Source organism: Lichenostomus cassidix, unplaced genomic scaffold (assembly GCF_008360975.1).
Source record: "Lichenostomus cassidix isolate B80296 unplaced genomic scaffold, HeHo_3.0 HiC_scaffold_44, whole genome shotgun sequence".
Classification (NCBI taxonomy): domain Eukaryota; kingdom Metazoa; phylum Chordata; class Aves; order Passeriformes; family Meliphagidae; genus Lichenostomus; species Lichenostomus cassidix.
The window spans coordinates 142,104-161,985 of record NW_028148053.1 but is presented as its reverse complement, the minus strand read 5'-3'; the positions used below and the strand labels follow the sequence as shown (position 1 = coordinate 161,985).

Here is a 19,882-nt window from a genome sequence, read left to right as displayed (position 1 = left end):
GTGTGTGCAAGGGCCCTTTGTGACACGGCGCAGCATTGTCACTGTGGGATGGAACCGGGACAGGGTGTCCAAGGGCCCCCTTTGTGACACGGCGTGACATAGGTGCTGGCAACGACACGGCCACGCCACTGTGCTCGGAGCACGTGACGGGACAGGACGGGACAGAGCGGTGTCGTGAGGAGCCCCCGCACAGCACACTTGTTCCTTTCTGACCCAGAGCTTTTCCGAGGCGGTACTCCTGCAGGTGACCTCGTGGACAGGCCACAGGACTTGGTGACCAGTGGCCTTCCCGAGGCTTCTGTTCTGCAGGTGCCCTCGAGGGCAGACTGCAGGACTTGGTGCCCAGAGCTCTTCCGAGGCATCTCCCATCCCCACGGCCAGTGCCCTTGAGGCCAGACCGTGGAACTTACTGACCACAGTCCTTGACAAGGAGTCTCCTGTCCTTTTGGCAGGAGCTCTCCAGACCAGAGTGCAGGACTTGCTGTCCTGTAGCCTTCCCAAGACTTTTCCCTTGCAGGTGCCTTCAAGGCTCGACTGCAGGACTTGCTGACCCGGAGCTTTCTTGAGGCATCCCTCCTGCAAGTAGCCTGAAATCCAGTCAGCGACATGGAGCAGAGACCCCCAAGTGCACCCAAGCTGGCCTGGGTGAAGCAGGAGGAAGAAGGCGCTGGAGCTGCCCCAGCACAAGAGCCTGGAGACGTGGAGCAGTTTTTGCTGATGCAGGAGGGTGAGTGGCAGAGTTGGGCCATAGGGCTGGTGTTTGCAGCCAGCCTGGCCCCATCCCATCCCATCCCATCCCATCCCATCCCATCTGCTGGGGATATGCCCACAGGCAAGACGGAAGAGGGGCCGGGGCTGCCATCCCCCACAGCCGTGCTCCATCCCCTGGGCATCCCAGGGCTGTCCCTGCCTGGGCAGTGCAGGGCTGGCCTGTGCTCTCCAGCCTCTCCTGCAGCCCCTCAGCTCTGGCTGTGCTCGCTCTTTGCCAGATGCAGGCATGGACCAGACACGAGAGCAGGATGCTGCCCACGGCCTCTTCCGCAGAACAGCGCAGGTAGCTGCAGCCATCCCCACCTGGGCTGGGCCTGCTGTCCCTGCTCAGCCGAGCACTGCACTTGGAGCACTCCGTGGAACATCCCTCTCTTCCTGCCCTTCATTCTCCTGCCCATGACTTGCAAATTCATCAAGTGCATTTGGCAGGAAGAGACCAGCAACATGGGCACTGGGTCCATGGCAAACTCTGATGTCAACAGCGCCGACCCCAGTGCTGCCCTGCTGGATTTGCTTGTGAAGAAGGGTGTCTCCATTCCAGAGCAAGTAAGCAGCCTGTGGCCAGGGCTGGAGCCCCTCGGGAATTCCTTGGCCTCCCAAGCCACGCCTGCTGGTGCCTTGAAGCCTTTGAGGCCATCCCAGTGTGGTGGCAAGGGAAGCACTTCTCTGGGGACACTGGGGACATTACTCCCTCTGGCAGCTTTCCAACTCTCCCCGGGCCTTCTCCAGGTGCCCGCCATGGTGAGGTACATCCACCAGTGGCTCGTGTCCAATGAGTCTGGTGAGCACAATCTGGACATGGCCCTGCTGGAACTGACCAAGGCACACCCCGCTGATGTGGTGATAACTCTCCTGCGCGTGGCCCCATCGTGTGACAGGTACAGGGCCCACCTGCCCAGAGAGCTCAGGGCTCCCCAGTCCATTACCCTGTGAAACCTGTACTAGGTGTCTGACAAACGGGGAGTTCCAGGGCCCTCTGGCTCCTCTATTTCCCGGCCCTCGCATGTCAGCCCCCAAGCCTGCTGCCATGCTCCCTCCCTGCCCCTCAGGGGTCTGTCCCCACAGGGGTGGGCTGCCTTGGTGCTGCCAGTGAGTGGCAGTGGACAGAGGCAGGGCTGGTGGCCAAGACTCACTTGACACAGAGCTTTGATCCCACAGAGCTGCTATGACCATGTGGAGGATGATCATGTCCTTGAGCAGAACTGCAGAGCCAGTGCTACTGACACTTGTCAATGTGCTGGGGAGCTGGCCAGAGCACAGCACGTGCACCTCTGATGGGGACAACACACCTGTCTTTGCCCTGGCTGTAAGCTCCTGGAACTGGCCTTTGCTTGTCCCCAGGCCGCCTCTCCAGCAGCTCTCCATCCTCCTTCCCCCACTGCATCTCCCTGCCTCAGGCACTGGGCTGAAACCTGGGCTAGGTGCAGCTCAGGGGCACCAGGCCCGGTGCTCCCCCTGCGTCTCCCCTGGCCTTTCCCTCCCACACTTGGGCCGTGCCCCATGGACACCTTGGCACTGAGCGCTGACACTTGTCTCGGGGTGCTTTGTCCTTTGCAGGCAACTGTGGTGATCTGGAAGATTCTCCAGGTGCCCTGCTGCCCACATGCAGTGACGGAGTATTTCCCCCACCTCTTTGTGCACCTGCTCTTCCAAGTGCTCTTCAGCACATCGGATATGCCAGACGAGGTCGATACCTTCTGGAAGGAATGTCAGCAGCAACACGGCCTTGCCACCAACCCCAACAGGTGCTCCATGCCAGTCCTCCTGTCCCTCCCATGTCCCCAGGGCAGGAGCCAGTGCTGCCAGCATCGTGACCTGGGCTTTGCTCTGTACACAGGTTTGCAGTGAAGACCTTGAAGGCCCTGCTCTGCCTTCTCCGGTGTGAGCATGTGGTGGTGGCAATGGAAACTAAGTGTGGCTGGGACACACTGCTCTGTGTTGACACCCAGCACTATGCCGTGGGTGTGCTGGCCAGGTGAGAAACCCTTCTCCCCACTGCCCCTGGCATTCATGGCCTGCGCCCAGCATGCCCCTCACAGGCCCCGTGGCCATGGGCCAGAGGGCCTTGTCAGTGAGCGACGGCCGAGCAGACTGGAAAAGGCCCAGGAGCAGCCGCCTCCCATGTCTGCTCGCAGGGTGGTGGGGAAAGACCAGACCTGTGTGAGTCAGGCCTGGCAGAGGTTTGCCCTCCCACCTCAGAGTCTTGGTTCCTTTCCCCACCTCCAGCGAGATGTGCAGTGCATCCACGCGCTTGTGTTCCGGTATTGCACTGCACCTCCTCAGGCTGCTCAGCAGGAAGGAGTCACCCTGGGATCTTCCTGCCCTGGTGTTCCTTGTGGAGGTGAGCCTGAAGGCCAGCGCTGCCTCACTCAGTCACCTCCCAGCTCTCTGTCCTCTTTGCTGCCTGGGCCTGAGCCATGCCCTGTGCTGCTGCCTGGGCCCAGCCCTGTATGGCTCCTGCCAGCTGGCACCCCTGTCACTCCGATGTGCCTTTCAGATCCTGGAGTGCCTGGACTTGGACTTGGACTTGGGTGAATGCAGTGACAGCATCCTGGAAATCATGGCAAAGAACCTGCAAAGTGATTGCAGGGAGAGGCATCACCAGGTTCTCAGGGCCCTCCTCCAGCTCACTTACAATCCCTCAATGGTGAGAAGGGGACAGTGGCGCAAGCCGTGCTGGCAGCATGGGGCTGGGGAACACAGTCGCCTGGGCTTGGCTGGGCTTTGGGAGCTGAGGCAGCTGCTCCCAGCTCTCCTGCCTCCTGCTTCAGCTGCCCACGTGCTTCGGGACAGGCCTTTGGCCTCTGGGCCCTGTGCTAACAGGCTGGGGTTTCACAGACTTGTGTTCTGCACAGGCCAGAAGAGTGTGGAGACTGAATGAAGACCTCATCAAGCTCCTGTGGGACACAGATGAAGACACGCTCGCCATGACACTTAGTGTACTCAGCTTCACAGTCTCGGACAATGACACTCTGATACCCAGCCCCATTGCCCTGCAGCTGGCTGAGGCACTCCTGCCACTCTTTGACAATGTACGGCTCTGTGCCCCCAGCCACGGGCACTGGGTGCTGCTCGAACACTTTCTGCCCTGTGGATTTTCAGGCCTGTGCCCAGGTGTGCCAGGAGCTGCCAATGTTGAAGTCTCTTTTTCTTCCTTTCATACAGGAACACAGCCATGTGCAGCTTCTCTCCATGATCCTCTTTCAAGAAATCATGAATTACTTCGTGGAAGAAGGAAAAAAGCCTTTCAAGTTAGCTGTGCGTCAGAGCCTGCTGCCACTCTTCTTCCACTGCCATGATGAGAACCACGAAGTGGCAGACGTAAGGACTGAGGGGCTGCTGGTGTCCCCCTGGGATGGAGCTCAGCTGCCTCCTGCCCTGGTGCCTCGCGGGCTGCAGCCTCCTGGCCTGGGCACACAGACACGGGTCCTGTGCTCTGGGCTGCGGTGCCATCTCCGTGTCTCTGCTGCTCTCCAGGTCTCTTGGTCAACACTGCTTCGTGCAACCGAGTTCTTGAAGAGGAAAGATCTGAAGAAGCTGGTGAAGAAGAAGGAGCTGTGGAAGTTCAGCGAGTGTCTGGTAAGGAGTGCCATGAAGCCCCAAAGGACGGCCTGGAAGCCTCAGCCTGGAGAAGACCCCTGACCACGGTGCTCAGTGCGTGGGGCTGGCAGCTGTGCCTCTGTCCACTGCTGCACCCAGAGGCCATGTGGGCTCCTCTCCAGGCTGCTCTGGCCCCGAGCCGGGTGCCCAGGGAGCTCCAGCCCAGCTGGGCTCTGCAGTGGGGTGGCACAGAGGCTCCCCGGGCAGCACCCGGCCCTCTGCCCCCTCCAAAGCCCGGCGCCAGCAGCTGCTGGCCGCACCTCTGGGCTGTGCGAGCAGGGGAGGCCACGGCTGGCTGCAGGGAGAGCCCGGCCAAGGGGCAGAGCCCACGCCAAACTCTCCCTCCTGGCACTCTCTCTGCAGCTGGCAGAGGACGTGAGCCGAAGGGTCAAGCACCTGCACCAGGCCGTGCCGTACCTGGACAGCCCACAGGAGCCCCTGCGAGAGGCAGCCATCAGGTTCATCGGTGAGCCACGAGCCCGGGCTCACTCCCCGCCCCGCCGCAGCTCGGCCCCAGCCCCGCCTGCTGTCCCGCCAGCGCCAGCCGGCCCGGAGCTGTGGAGCCCCGCCTGCCCTCGGGGCTGCTGCCGCCCTCCTCTCGCAGCCCTGCCCTTCCTCGGGCGGCACGATGCGGCAAGGGCCCGGGCTGAGCCCTGCCGGCGCAGGAGGCCGTGCGGCTACAGGGCTGGCGGCGCCGCTGTGGGGGAGCTGTGCCGCTGGGGCTGTGACAGGCTCTGTGTTCTCAGGGATGGCCGGGCGGCGCTTGAGGGGGCAGTCAGGACAGTTCCGGTTCGTCTGCATAGGTGAGTGAGGGCAGCGAGGCGTCAGCAGGGCTTTTCAGGGGCAGCTGCAATCGCTGGGCAGGCAGCTGCAATCCCTCCCCTGGCTGCGGAGGGCTCTGCTCCCTGTGTGGACGAGGGACGTCCTGGGCAGAGCACAGAGGGATTTCAGGAGCACGTGGGGATTCGTGGCCAGCACCTTCCGGCTGATCCCCTTGGTCCCTGCTCCCTCCTGGCCACGGCAAGAGCTGGCTGGGATTGCCCCGGCAGGAGGGTCTCCTTGGGTCCCTGCAGATCCAGGCTCTGACCGTGGCTCTCTTCCTCTCTGTTTCAGCCCTTGAACACATGACAAGTGACATCAGCCCTGCCATCTCCAACCTGGCTCTGCAGACACTCTACGTCATGCGAGCACTGGAGACAGCTCCCTTCTCCATCTTCTCGAAGCTGCGCGATCGACTCCAGAGAGCATGGCAGACATGGCCTCGTCTGTGGGGCCGTGGCTGGCTGTGCTGCTGGAGCTTCATGGAGAGCTGATCTGTCTGCTGTCGCTGCTGCTGCCACCTGAGCCATTGGGGAATTTTTTTCAGTATTCTTCTTAGGATTCTTCTTTTCTCTTTTCAGTTTCTTTAGTGTGTAAATATAGAATGTGTTCTAATACACAGACTCCCAGGATCTTTCTTTTGGTGCCCAGTGTCCGCAGGGCAGTGGGGAAGAGCAGGAAAAAGGATGCTTCTCTGGAGCTCCAGCGGGGCTATGCCGCTGCCGGGCAGGTTGGCCGGGCTGGGGCAGACCCTGAGGGGATGGGGCGGTGGGAGGCTGTGCAGGGATGAGGTGCTGTGGAGACCCTGACAGGACAAGGCAGTGGGAAGGCAGGAGGGGGATGTTTGAGGGGGTTGGGGACAGGAGGTCCCTGAGGGGAAGGGGTGGTGGGAAGCCCTGAGGAACTGGGGGTCAGAAGCCAGAAGCAGCCCCCAGGCAGCCGCTTTGTTCCTGCCACCCGGCTGCTCTGCTGCTTCCTCAAGGCATCTCCCTCAGCAGACAGCTGGAGGGACCCCCAAAATCAGGCATGTATCTCTGGTCCTGGCTTTTCAGAGCTGTGGGCCCAGGAGTTGTGGGGCTGGGCGTGTGCCCTCCCTGTCCTCCAGACTGGGCCCCAGCCCCTCAGCCTTAGGCCGTGCACTCCACTGCCTGGCTATTGAATCTTCTTCCTGTTGGTGTGGGGAGGCTGAGCTCTGTGGCTTTAGGCAAGAGTGAGCAAGAAGAGCAGCAGCTTTGAGCCCGAGAGGGGCCATGAGCAAAGCCCTCTGGGCCAAGGGCATTCCTGGCATTCCTGGGGCATGGACACAAGAGAGTGCAGTGGGCACCTTCAGGGTGCCATGGCTGGCTTTGCGCTGGGTGACCTCCCTGAAAGCAGGGCTGGGGCTTGTGCAGCTCATTGGAGTCTGTTTGGAGTGCTGTTATGGAGGGAGATTTCACAGTTCTCATGAATTTTATTTTTAATCAAGTGAGTATTGTTTATTTTTCAGTTCAATGAAGAGGTGATAGAAGCATTCCCCAAGGGATCTTGATGCTGAATGTCTCCCTAGGAGGTCTGGGCATGTAGAAGAATGAGTCTTTTGCAGGCTGATCCTGTTTGGACAACCTGCTCCTCACCCCCAACCTCACCATGTCTGACATTGCCCACCCGGGTATGACATCCCAAAATATATATTAAAAATAATGTAATTTATACTTTATTATTAATATTTAATTCATACTTCAATGTAATAATTACATGTATTTCTTACTGAAAGGAATGAGAAGGGAGTGTCTTTACAAACAAACTGGGCCTGCTGGTAGATAAAGCCAGATACTGAGAGAGAGAAGAAACAATGGGAAGGAATTCCACAGGAATTCCTCTGGTTGACTTAGCCAAGACTGTGTTAAATCCCTGGAATTAACTAAAAGAAGAGAGACAGGAAGAAAAGAAGAAGGCGGGGAAATGTGTCTTAGAAGGGGATCTGTATTAGGCAATTAGGAGAGTCTGTACCTCTCGAGTACCTCAGCCAATGGGGAAAGACAGAGGGAACTGTGGTCAGGAAATTAGGATTAAAAAGTTGCTGCGTCATCTTGCAGTTTGAGACCCCATGGGAAATGCCCATGACCTCTCCCTTTATTAATGAATAAAATTACAGGACTCCTCTGTCTCCTTTTTGGACATAAACTTTTGGTGTTCCTGACACTTCCAAGACCTGACCACCCTTTCCTGGCCAACCTGAACCTCCTGTGGCACAGCTTGAGGCCTTTCCTCTTGTCCTGTCACTTCATGTCTGGGAGCAGAGCCCAACCCCACCTGGCTACAACCTCCTGTCAGGGAGTACAGCAGCATTCTTCCTTTCTTAGACCATCTCCTCCTCTTTGCTTTCCAAAACCAAACAACAATCACTGAAGGATGACAAAGAAACGCCAAATCAGGATTTGGGATTGGATATTCATCCATTTCTTCTGTCTACAGGGACAATCAAGTGTCTCCCTCCTCCCTTGCCCAATATCCAACAGCAGAGGGTCCATGGGCCAACATTCCTCTCTTTGGGAACACCAGGAGGCAAATTTGATGGCTTATGCAGCCCTGAGAGAAGGCAGAAATTCTCATCTGCTTTACCATACCAAAGGAGACTCAGGCAATGTGAAAAGGATTTGTTGTTGGTGGAGATGCCCTGCAGGGCTCCAGCCCAGAGCAGAGACTCCAGGGACATCAGGTGTGGTCCCACCTGCAGGCTGGCACTTCAAAGCAGTGTAAGGACTTGGCAAATTTGAGTAAAAAGAGATGACCTAGAACCACACTTGATCTGTCTTCTATCACTCACTGGACTTTGGTATAGATTCATGGGAATCTTGTGAAAACAGGAGTAAATCTGATTTTACTACTTCTGTGCTGTAATGCAGTGTTGAAAAGGAGCGATGCTTTTATGCACACACATTTACACACACGTCTAAAGCATGTGAATCCCCTGGTACTTCCACATTTATTCTGAAGCTTTGTATGCAATTGCTGATTTATTCCAGATGTTGCTTCATTTTAATTCAATGTTTGCAAAATAAAGCAAATCAGAGGAAACAAAAAATTTAGAAGTTTAAAATCCAAGAACTACTGATAAAACTGCAGAAGAAAGATGTTTTCATAGTATAACATTTTTCTTATTGAGTCCTTTTTCAGTCGACATGTTACTCCTAAGTCTTAATGTCTTTTCAAACACTGCTATTTATCATTATTTCTTTTTAATATTTATTATGCCTTTTGAACCCCATGTACAACAGACTAATGCAATCAGAAGAAGTTTTCTATCCCAAACAGACTAAAAATACAGTTTCTTTATCCCAACGACACCAAACCCCGAGTGTTTGGCGTCCCATCTCACACGACCGGTCCCGGTATCTCCCCAGGGCATTTCTGCTCTGGGGCAGCCGAGTGGCGATGTTCACACACCCGAGCACAGCCATTCGGGCCGGTGTCCGAAGGCATTCGGAACTGCACGGACTTTCTTTAGCAGCACTGTCTGTCTTTATTCTCTCTGTCTTTATTCTCTGTCTCTCTCTCCCCTCACAGCCGAGCAGGGCTGGCGGGAGCCGCGCTCCCCTCAGCGCCCCTGAGCAATGGCGGCAGCAATGGCGGCGCCGCTCCCTCAGCGCCGCCCCGGCCCCGGCGGGCGGGGAGCCCTCGGCAGCGCCCTGGGGGCAGCAGGACCGAGCCCCGGCCCCGGGCTGTGTCCCCGTGGCGCCGCAGAGCCCAGGGCACACACGGGCAGGGCACTCGGCGCCATCGCCCCCAGCCCCGCAGCCCCTTTGGAACCCGGCCCGGGGCTCGCCCTGCCTCCTCCAAGGCCCTGCTGGGCTCCGGCTGTTGCTCAGCGCTCTGTGGGGATCTTGTGCTCGGCCCGAGCGGGCTTTGTTTGCAGCCCGGGGCGCTGAGGGTCAGCCGTGAAATGTCACTGCAAGGGCAGTTTTAATGGGATCAGCCCGGTGCTTCCCTTGTGCTCTGCCTTACGCTGCTGTTTTATTCTGCTTTTAGACCCTGCCTGGGAAGAGAAACCCCCCAGGAGAGCAGAGCCTGCTGAAAGATCTGACATCCTCGCCCTGAGTGTGAGAAAGGTCCTCTCACTGTTTAAATTTTGGAAGAATTTATTTGCTCATTTACTTAGTACAAACAAGGATAACAGGCTTAGAACGGCTGTGTGCCTTTCCCCAAAGCAAAGCTCAGCGCACAGTGACTCACACAACCTGCAGCCACACAGCCCCGAGCGCTGTGTCACTGCACTGCATTCCCCACAAACCCCGCCCTAGCACCGCCCTTAAGCCCTCCCCCAAGGCCCGAGCTGATTGGCTGGAGATTGTGTCAGTCCCTTTAATTGGCTGGTCGCTTGCTCTCAGTTGTCTGGGATCTTGCCATAGGCTCGCTCTTCACCCCATGATCTCCTTGCATTTATCCCTTTATGCAAAAATCCCATCAAACTCCTCCTTCGATTACATCCCCAGTGTTCTAGAACATTCTAATCCTCCTTGTCATTGACATGTATTATGTACCTAAACTATAACTATCATTAACTTACAACACAGGTATTAATTTGACACAATATCAATTGCCATAAAATACAACCATTTGCAACAAACTCATTATCCTTCAACAAATGAACAATATCAACAACAACCATTAGAACCACACTTTGATCATAACCCCTCCCACCAATTAATTATCATCTGCAAAAGCAAACTCCAATAGCCTGTTTTTAACAAACAGCATTTCCTCACTTGTGGCATCTCTGCACTTCCCCGTGGGACATTCAGGGAACTCCGAGAGGCTCTGGCAAGGATTTGCACCCAGGAGGGAAGCTCAGAGCTTGGAAGGACACAGCAAGGAGATCCCCAGGTGTGCTCATGATGGCATCTCAGGGAGGGAGGCTCAGCTCCTTCCCCTTTCCCATGGACTGCTTTGCCCACAGCCCCACAGGTCACAGGGAAGCTCGGACACCCCATTCCCATGGACACAGCTGCCTGGGAGCAATCCCCAGGGCAGTGCCTGCCTCAGCTGCTGCAAACCCCAGAGCCTCCCTGAGAGCACCAGATCACAGTGACAGTATCAGAGGAGTGCAGAAACAAGAGAAGATGTTGTGGTGCTGTGCCTGAGAGGGCAGGGCAGGGACAGCCTGGCACTCAGGACAGTGTTCCCTGTCCCCAGCTGTGCACGGCACCTCCCACACACCAACAGTGCCCTCCTGCCCACAGCATTGCTCTGCACAGCTCCCTCTCCTTCCCTGATCATCTCCCTGTGCTGCACATGTTCCTCCTGAGAGGAGCCTTGTCCCTGTCAGCGCTCACAGAGCCCATCCCACCCTCTGTGCACTCGCCCAGCCCTACAGAAACCTGCCTGTCTGCAGGGCCCTGCCTGGGGGAGGCTCTGTGTGCAGGTGGGCAAGGGCAGCTGGCAAGAGCCCTGCTGGGCCCTGCAAAGGTGCTGCTGCTGCTGTCCATGGGCTGAGCAGTGGCTGAAGGCCCTTGAGGAGGCTCCCAGCAGACACACTGAGCACCCAAAGGTACAGAGCAGGAGTTGCACTAAATGCTCAAACATTACTCCTTTTCTACTTCTCTCATTCCCCAACCTCCCCATCCTGCTCCAACTAGGAAATTGAAGCAGTCTCAGGAAAGCTCCTTATCTTCACAGTAATCCCTGGATCACCTTCTTTGGGAAGTGTCCTCCAGAGCTGTCCCCAGGCTGACCTGGAGCTGGCAGCAGCCCTGACCCACACAGCACCTCTCAGCAGCAGCACCTGCCCTGCTCAGGGTCACTCCTTCCCCCAGAGCTTCTGGAAGAACTTTCTCCAGCAGAAATTCCAGGCATGACAGCCTTAGAGGCTCAGGGTGTTTCTCCTGCAGCTCCTTGTAGGTCTCCTCTTCCCATGCTGGGTCTCCTGCATCACAGAACTCTGCCAGCTGCAGCTTTACAAATGTCAGCTCAAGGTCTGGATGTTCCTGAACAATTTGCTCGAGGTCCTTGGGGGCTGCATCCAGTGCATTCTTCTTGTCTTCCCCCTTTGCATGGAGCCAGTGCATCTGCTGGCCCCTGGCCAGGGCCTGGCAGAGCAGGTGGAACCTGGGTCCTGCTGCAGGAGCTGGGGGAGCTCCAGGACTTGCTCTGGCCGCTGGGGCAGCCACAACACAAGCCGTTGCCAGCCAGGAGCCGAGGGCTCCGTGTGGCTCTGCAGGACCTTGTCCCTGGGGCTCGTCTGGATCAGCGCGGGCAGCTGGGCTGCACTTGGCTCCGTTTGTGTCCCTGCTTCCCCTGGGACAGCAGCTGCCCAGCGCCCAGGGGACAGCAATGGCACCGGGGCAGTTTGGGGTGAGGTTCAGTGTCTGTGCCTGGCATAAATCCCAAACCCTTCCAGAAGGAGCAGCGACTGCTGACAGAGCACAGGATGCTCTGCTGAGCACAGGATGGACCTAAGGCTGATGGCAGACAAAGCCAGGAGGGGAGTCCCAAAGAACAGGAGGAAGAAGAGCAGGAGGATAAACCGGCAGGAGAGGAGGAGGGGGGACAGAGAAGGAGGATGAAGAGCGGGTGGGGAGGAGGGATGGAAGAGGGGAAACGGGAGGAAGAGGAGGGATAGAGAAGGAGCAGCACGAGAAGCACGGGAAGGAATCACCACGTGCGTCTGTTGTTCTCTGTGTCCGCAACCCTCGGCCTGGGAGCATCGCCCCCCCCGGGGCATCCCGCAGGTGAGCGGGCAGGGGGAGCTGAGCCAAATATTTTGGGCAGTGCCCAGGGTTCTTTTTGGGAGGTTGTGGGGATTTTTGGACCTTGTAGGACTCCAGCGCCGAGCCCAAAATATCTTTGGTTGATCCAGGGAGGGTTTTTTTGTTTTGGGTTGGTTTCTTTTTTTTTTTCAGGAGAAGGGGAGGAGGCGGATGTTTGGATCTTGCAGGACTCCAAATGTGAGTCGCAAATGCCCCTTGGGGGGACATTGGGGAGTTGCCAGCACGCAGGTTTTGGGGTGATCCCAGTGGCAGCTGCCGGGGTGGGGTGGGATGGGGTGGGATGGGGTGGGATGGGATGGGATGGGATAGGCCCGAGAAGGGTGAGATGTGGATTGGGGTGTGGGATGAAGTCTGAGCGAAGGGGATGGGTGGGATGGGGCCGGGATGAGGCAGCTGAAGGTTAGGGGTGATAAAACCGGGGGACCCCACTCCTTAGGGGCTTGCGGGGTACCCGGCAGCTGTGAGGGAGTTTTGGGGTACCCCTGATCCTTCAAGGGTGGTACTGGCAGTGGGGGGACACGTGGCTCCAGCACCTCTGGACCTCACCTGCGCCCCCCTCGCCTCCAGTGTCCCCGGGAGCGGAATTTGGGGAGGGGGGAGGTGGGGGGCGCCCAGGCCAGGCCCCCCTTGCTGTCCCGGCAACCGGGGACTGGGAGCCCAAATGGAGCGAAATGGGGATTGGGGCCCTGTGTCCCAGCCCTTGATCCCTGGAGCAATTCCCTGGGCTCTGGGGGAGGTGGATCTGCACTGGGGGTCCCCAAGCCTCCTGTCCATCCCTGGGGCTGATTGGGGTGTTCCCCCCATGCAGCAGCTTGTGCTGCACCAGGCTTGGGGCAGAGGAGGGTGGGGAAGGGGGTTCTGGGGTGGGAGCAGAGGAGCAGCAGGAGGAAGAGAAGGGAGAGAAAAGGAGGGGCAGGAAAAGGAGAAGCAGCAGAACCATGAGATTTCACCACCCACTGTGTCTGCAGCACCCCTGGCTCCGGGATCATTGTCCCCCTGCATTCCACAGGTGACCAGAGAGGAGGAGCTCACCCCAAATCTATCGGAAGGTCTCCGGGAAGGTTGGTTTGGTTTTTTTTCTTGAAAGGATATTTAGAACTCACAGATTCTAGAACTGAGCCCCAGATATCTTTGCATGTCCCTGGCAGGGATTTTTTCGGCCAAAGGGGGTGTTTGGATCTTGCAGGACTCCAAAGCTGAGCCACAAATGCACCTTGGGGGAATATTGGTGGAGTCCATATGGGAATTGCCTGGTATCAGCACGACCGAAATCTCGGTCTGCTGCGCCATGGCAGACCTGCCGAGGGGCTGTTTGCAAGGGCCTGCAGGGACAGCACCAGGGCCAGTGGCCTCCCACTGACACAGGGCGGGCTGAGGCCGCAGGCGTGGCACAAACTGTGGGCTCTGAGGCTGCTGAGGCCCTGGCCCACGCTGCCCACAGAAGCTGTGGCTGCCCCTGGATCCCTGGCAGTGGTCCAGGCCAGGCTGCTTGGGCCTTGGAGCAACCTGGGAGAGTGGAAGGTGTCCCTGCCCATGGCAGCAGGCTTGGAACAAGGTGATTGTTAAGGACCCTTCCAAGCCAAGGCGTTCTGTGATTCTGTGATCCCAGGGGCAGCTGGGCTCAATTTGTGATTAGAAACAGTTCAGCACTGCAAGTTTGCTTGAGTTCAAGGAGATTGTTCACCAGCCCAGATTCACAACTGGTGAGATTTACCAATACTAGAGGTCAGGCTGAGATCAATAAAATATTACACTATCCAGATTCTGCAATTTTGCATTTTATTCAAGCAAGAGCAAAGCATTTGCAGGCTTGCCAGTGATAAATACACTAAGTATGGGACCGTTACTATGTGTCCCAACAGATAGTGACACTGTATATGGCTGCATTTCCATAGGAAAATATGGTATATTAGACATGATATGCATTAGACATATTTAAGAAATATATCTATGTAATAAAAATCTTGCCTGTCAGAAATTCACGGACTTCAGAGTGTTCATATGTGTCATAACATATAGTGACACAATATATATGCTAAATTTATATTGGTTTAATATATTATTTATTATAATGATTTTCAGTGTTTAAATTTATACATTTTTGCTATATATTTGATTTTAAATATATGATTCTGGGTAATGATGTAATATTTAGATATAAATAATATTTTCTTGTATTTCAATATTATTTATTGTATTTTGTTTTGGATTAAATACAATATGTGTATAATATCTATTTTACAAATACGTCTTTTTAATAAAAGTCTTGCCTGTCATAAATGCAGTAACTACAGAGCATTAATATGTGTCACAGAAATCGCAACAGGTAGTGAAATTATACATGTGCTAAATCTTTTCATAAAATTAATGGAACTAATAAAATATCTATATAATATGTATCTATGTGTACACCAGGGCCACTCGGATTGGCTGAGCTGGGCTGGGGACAAAGAGTGGGGCCGGCCTGGCTGTGATGCGCTGTGGCACCTGTGACATCACGGGGGACGTGTCACAATGGGGGCAGCTATAAAAGGCCCCAGCAGGCAACGCTGCCCTGGCAGAGCCCGGGCAAGCGGTGAGTGCTCACGTGGCAGGGAGGCTGGGCTGGACAAGGGCTGGGGCAGAAACACTGCACCCGGGGGTGGGTTCTCCCCGTGCATGCAGGGACAGCCCCTCACAGGGGAGCCTTGGGCAGGGCACGCTGCTGCTGCTGCTGCTCCTGGTGCAGCAGGACAGGCCTTGCTTCATGCCAGCTCTCTGGGGCCCTTTCCTTCCTGCCCCCACATCCCTGTGATTCCCACCCCTGCTGCCTCCACTGCCAGCTGCCTCCCTCCCAGGCCTACTCAAGGCCTTCTCTCTATCCTTCTGCAGACCATGTTTTTCTGGCACTTCCTTTTCTGGCTCTTAAAAACCCTCACTCAGTACCTGCAGCCTGTGGATGATGGCATGGATCAGGAGGAGCTCCTGTGCATGCAGGCGCGTGTGAAGTACCTGGAACAGGAGAAGATTCGGCTGGAGCAAGAGTTGGAGCAGCTGAGACTGAAGCAGAGCGGCTCAGCCTGGGGAGACCTGCTGGTGTTTGACTTGCAGCACTGGCAGCTCTGGGCATTTGCTGGGCTCCTGGTCCTTCTTTTGGCAGTATGGTTTATCTGGAGGAAAAGGAGCCTGAGGAGAGAGGAGAACGAAGAACAAAATAATGGAGCAAATGAAGAAGACGATGCTGGAAATCAAGTCATGAATATTGCTGCAAATGACCAGAACAATAATGACGCCAATGAAGTCGAAGACCAGGAATCTGATGATATTGGAAGGATTCTAATGGAGCACCTACAGTGGCCTGTACAGGACCTGGAGACAGGCTGCGAGTGGACAACTAACCTGATGGACGATTTCATAAATTACGCTGGACGCGTCTTATCTAACACTTTCCACCCGATGCTGGAACGAGCCATTGGGGTTGGCAGTGCCTTTGAGGGTTGGAGTCCCCGTGAAGAGGATGTTGTGTATCGCTTTCTTGTACCCATGACTCCTCCCCAGGGGCACTCCTTCCACCTGGAGATGTCCACTGCAAGGCAGAGACACATGAGGAACTTCCGTGTCCGCGTGGAGCTGGAGTGCACCTGCACAAGGGAGCAGCAGGCTGAGAACATGTTGTGCTTCCTCCACCACCCTGAGGAGGAGCTGAGGAGGAATCAGGATCCCAGCCTCCTTCACACCCTCTGCACCGGCTCCTACCTCGATGTGCAGAAAACAGCCCGCTGGTTCTACGTCCTGCTGAGAGCAATCTGGCCACCATTGCCTCAGTCACACAACTGGCATTTAGTGCTGCTGCCCTACCCACGCTCCTGCCAATTCAAGGTGACCAATGGCAGAGAAAGCTTTCGAATTGAGGTGCTGTTTAGGGTGCAGCGAGGCAACTCAGACATCTTTGTTAGCAGCCAGTCTAGAGAGCTCCTCACCCCAAGCACATGGTGGCCTGAGACCTACGCCGTGGCAGAGATCAAGTTCTTCAGGCACATCGCCAGGCAGGCTCCCCCTGACAGCTTGCACCTCAAGTGCCTACAGTTCTTCACCCGTCTTCAGCTGGGTTTCGGCTTTTCCACCTATACCACAAAGACCATTGTCATGTACATGCTGAACATTTTACCTGTGTCACAGTGGCGTAGGAGAGATTTTGTGAGACGACTTCTGGATATCAGTGAGGCCCTGCGCTCATATGTGGAAGTGAGACACCTCAACCACTTCATTGTGGGCAACCGGAGGCTTCCTGAGGAGATCACTTTGCCCCAGGATGTGCAAATGGACCACACGGAGCCCTCGGCTCCTGGCTGGCAACGGCTTGTGTTGTGGCTGCCCCAGCGGCCAGAGCGAGTCCTGGAGCTCCCCAGCTCCTGCAGCAGGACCCAGGTTCCACCTGCTCTGCCAGGCCCTGGCCAGGGGCCAGCAGATCCACTGGCTCCATGCAAAGGGGGAAGACAAGAAGAATGCATTGGATGCAGCCCCCAAGGACCTCGAGCAAATTGTTCAGGAACATCCAGACCTTGAGCTGGTGTTTGTAAAGCTGCAGCTGGCAGAGTTCTGTGGTGCAGGAGACCCAGCATGGGAAGAGGAAACCTACAAGGAGCTGCAGGAGAAACACCCTGAGCCCCTAAGGCTGTCATGCCTGGAATTTCTGCTGGAGAAAGTTCTTCCAGAAGCTCTGGGGGAAGGAGTGACCCTGAGCAGGGCAGGTGCTGCTGCTGAGAGGTGCTGTGTGGGTCAGGGCTGCTGCCAGCTCCAGGTCAGCCTGGGGACAGCTCTGGAGGACACTTCCCAGAGAAGGTGAGCCAGGGATTACTGTGAAGATAAGGAGCTTTCCTGAGACTGCTTCAATTTCCTACTTGGAGCAGGATGGGGAGGCTGGGGAATGAGAGAAGTAGAAAAGGAGAAATGTTTGAGCATTTAGTGCAACTCCTGCTCTGTACCTTTGGGTGCTCAGTGTTTCTGCTGGGAGTCTCCTCAAGGGCCTTCAGCCACTGCTCAGCCCATGGACAGCAGCAGCAGCACCTTTGCAGGGCCCAGCAGGGCTCTTGCCAGCTGCCCTTGCCCACCTGCACACAGAGCCTCCCCCAGGCAGGGCCCTGCAGACAGACAGGTTTCTGTAGGGCTGGGCGAGTGCACAGAGGGTGGGATGGGCTCTGTGAGCACTGACAGGGACTAGGCTCCTCTCAGGAGGAACATGTGCAGCACAGGGAGATGATGAGGGAAGGAGAGGGAGCTGAGCAGAGTGATTTAGGGTAAAATAGAAATTACTAATGTAAAAGAGCTAGAGGCTGGATAATAGTAATAATAATATTTTTAAACTGATTTAGAGAGCCAGAGATTGGATAATGATTTACTAAGATATGCCAGCTGCGATCCATTTATTATTTTCTTGGTGAACTTGTGCCTACCTGGTATTGGGGAGGATAAGAGAGGAGAGCCAAGTAATTGAGAGAAACCACCAAGTGTAACTGAGCATCCCACCCTTGGACCCCAGGACCGGTACGAGTTGGTTCTCAGGCTTGGACTAGGACCAAGGACCAAGGGAGCATGCGCACCTGTCATAATTAATCATCGGGACCCTTCCCCACAATTAATCTGAGACACTGCGCTTGCGCGAGCATATTTAAATGAACTTTGAACTCATTATAATACGAAGCGGGAATAGGTAATGAATATGTATAGGGGCTTTGTCTAACTTTATGCATATGTAATCTGTAACCTAATATAAACTTAGTGAAGTGCCGCTGAGGGTGTGCATGTCTTTGGAGGGGCTACCCCCCATGCACCCCAGCTGGAATAAACACATACCTACTTCATAACTCTCTGAGTTGTGGAGTCAATTCCGTGCTTCAAGAGCAATGCTGTGGGCAGGAGGGCACTGTTGGTGTGTGGGAGGTGCCATGCACAGCTGGGGACAGGGAATACTGTCCTGAGTGTCCCTGTGTTGGAAAATATATCAGGTTAAAAATTTTGTATAACTTTAGTCAAAACTTTGTTTGTCTTTACCCTGGGAAGAGGAATTTTAGGTTTCTTTCAGGGCATTGTTCTACCAGATGAGGTCTGGTGAACTCAGCATATCAACAGATTGGGAGTGACCCCGAAGATACCAGAAAGATAAAGACTATTAACAGAACATCTGCCAGGACATTGTGGTTATCAACAGGACATGGTGGCTATCACAAAGGGCTACCACAGATGCCACCTCCAGCAGAGCTAAAAACATCCTTGCCCAGAAAAAGGACTGATAAGAAAAACTGAAGAATGAAGAATCTAATTAGCATCAGAGGCAAAGAGATTCAGATTCAATGAGACACTGAATATTGGCAGTTTGCTCAACTTTAGACCAATGAACACTGACCCAATGCTTTCCTATGTATTTTTACTGTACCAAATATCTGAGAAATTGAGTAAATGCCATTTTTCCTGGAATGATTCTCTCTGCACAGCCGGGCTATGTGTGGATGAGATGATTTCTGTGGTACATCCAGGCCAGAACAACATCCTGGCCAGATAATAAAGTAATGCCTTGACTCTCCAACATTAAAATGTGGTTGGAGGGTTTTTGTATTTTTTCCTGCAGATTTGGTGACAGATAAATCTATCACAGTGCTAATGATCATTAACATTTTGTTAATGAGTGGATAAAAGATATTCTTTGGTTGGAAGGTTGATGGAGAGGTCACCTTTGGCTCAGGGCCTGTTGTTCAGGCCTCAGTCAGGCCTCTTGTTCAGGCCTTGGCACTTCAGGGATGTGGTTTAGTGCTGGGCTGACAGTGCTGGGTGAACGGCTGGGCTTGATGAGCTCAGAGGTCTTTTCCAACAGAAAGGATTCTATAATTCCAGTATTCTATCAGCTGGATTTAGCTTGGTCCACGTTAGCAGCATTAGTTTGCTCAGAAAATTCCCTCTTGGTCAGCTCTTGAGGCCTAAGGCTTCAGCTTCTTTAGCTCCTGGTGCTAAGCTGCTCATGCTGAAGGAGATGACTCAGAGAGAAGAATACAGTTCATCCAATTCCTTCTGGACACTGAGAGGGGAGGCTGTGAAAACAGGAGCATTGTTTGGTGTTGCCTCCTCTCTGCCCTTCATGCCTTTCAGTGCTCTGAAACAGCCAAGAGCTTTCTTCAAGAGTGCAGGGAAGCAGCTGTTCCTTCTGCCAGGTGTGGCTCTCTCCAGTCTCTGCACTTGACTGCTTTTGTCCCTCTTGCTGTGCCCTCTGTTCCCCCTCTGCTCGCTGGCTGCTGCCCAGGACTGTGGAACTGGCCTAGATCAAGTGCTCAAGATCCTCATTTCTCTGCCCTTGGAGCTGCCTGGGCACAGCAGCCTTTTCCATCTGCAAGCTCCATATGGACAGGGAGTGCCCAGCTCTGTTCCTTGCACAACCTCCAGGAGCCCAGGGCTGCCATCTCAAGTCCCTGCTGGCACTGAGGGCTCCCAGGTGCCTCACGCTGCTGTGACACCACTGCAAACAGGAGGCAAGAGTGGCAGGGGCTGTGCTCAAAGTCACCTCCATTTCCTGCTGCTGCTGCTGCTGCTGCTGCTGCTGCTGTGGGGTCATTTGTCCAGCCCTGCCCCAGACTCAGGGATCAGCTCCAGGCCCTGCTGCTGCTCCCTCGGGATCAGCCACAACCTGGTTGTTGCTCTCAATGCCAGCAGAAGCAGTGGCTGAAGCAGCAGGTGCTGACAGTGCCCCAAGCCCCAGGGGCCAGAGGGAAGGGAGCTGCTTCACATGAGAGCCAGGAGCAAAGGGCATTTCTTTTTTAGGACATGTTCTCTGGTTTAAGAAAAAAAGAGGGTAAAGAAAAGAAAAAAATATAGATGAAACATGAAAGATAAAAACAATACTCAGGTGTGTAGGTAAAATCTTCTGTAACTTTGGATTAAGAGGTAACTGATCTTTTGTAAAAGAGAACTCAGTTATTTAC

At 54.8% G+C, this 19,882-nt stretch overlaps 2 protein-coding genes and 1 long non-coding RNA gene across 3 annotated transcripts in view; all 3 read left to right on the top strand.

The window, feature by feature from the left end:
• Positions 1–19,882, top strand: part of LOC146420153 (uncharacterized) — an 86,951-nt gene that overhangs the window by 27,688 nt on the left and 39,381 nt on the right. The window lies entirely within an intron of this gene.
• Positions 125–2,514, top strand: LOC146420159 (uncharacterized; the record flags this gene model as incomplete). The annotated part of the gene is made up of 7 exons (XM_085048522.1): positions 125–244; positions 518–727; positions 990–1,054; positions 1,201–1,317; positions 1,501–1,649; positions 1,930–2,077; positions 2,329–2,514. Coding segments are annotated over exons 2-7 (786 nt in total), but the record flags the coding sequence as incomplete, so codon positions are not given.
• The window catches only part of LOC146420156 (uncharacterized), a 31,754-nt gene continuing 15,570 nt past the window's right edge, over positions 3,699–19,882 (top strand). The window contains exons 1-7 of the mRNA XM_085048518.1: positions 3,699–3,803; positions 3,937–4,092; positions 4,249–4,350; positions 4,735–4,837; positions 5,118–5,174; positions 5,485–5,615; positions 14,808–16,139. Of these exons, the coding sequence (XP_084904644.1) occupies positions 3,699–3,803; positions 3,937–4,092; positions 4,249–4,350; positions 4,735–4,837; positions 5,118–5,174; positions 5,485–5,615; positions 14,808–16,139 (1,986 nt within the window). The remainder of the gene's footprint in view (positions 3,804–3,936; positions 4,093–4,248; positions 4,351–4,734; positions 4,838–5,117; positions 5,175–5,484; positions 5,616–14,807; positions 16,140–19,882) is intronic.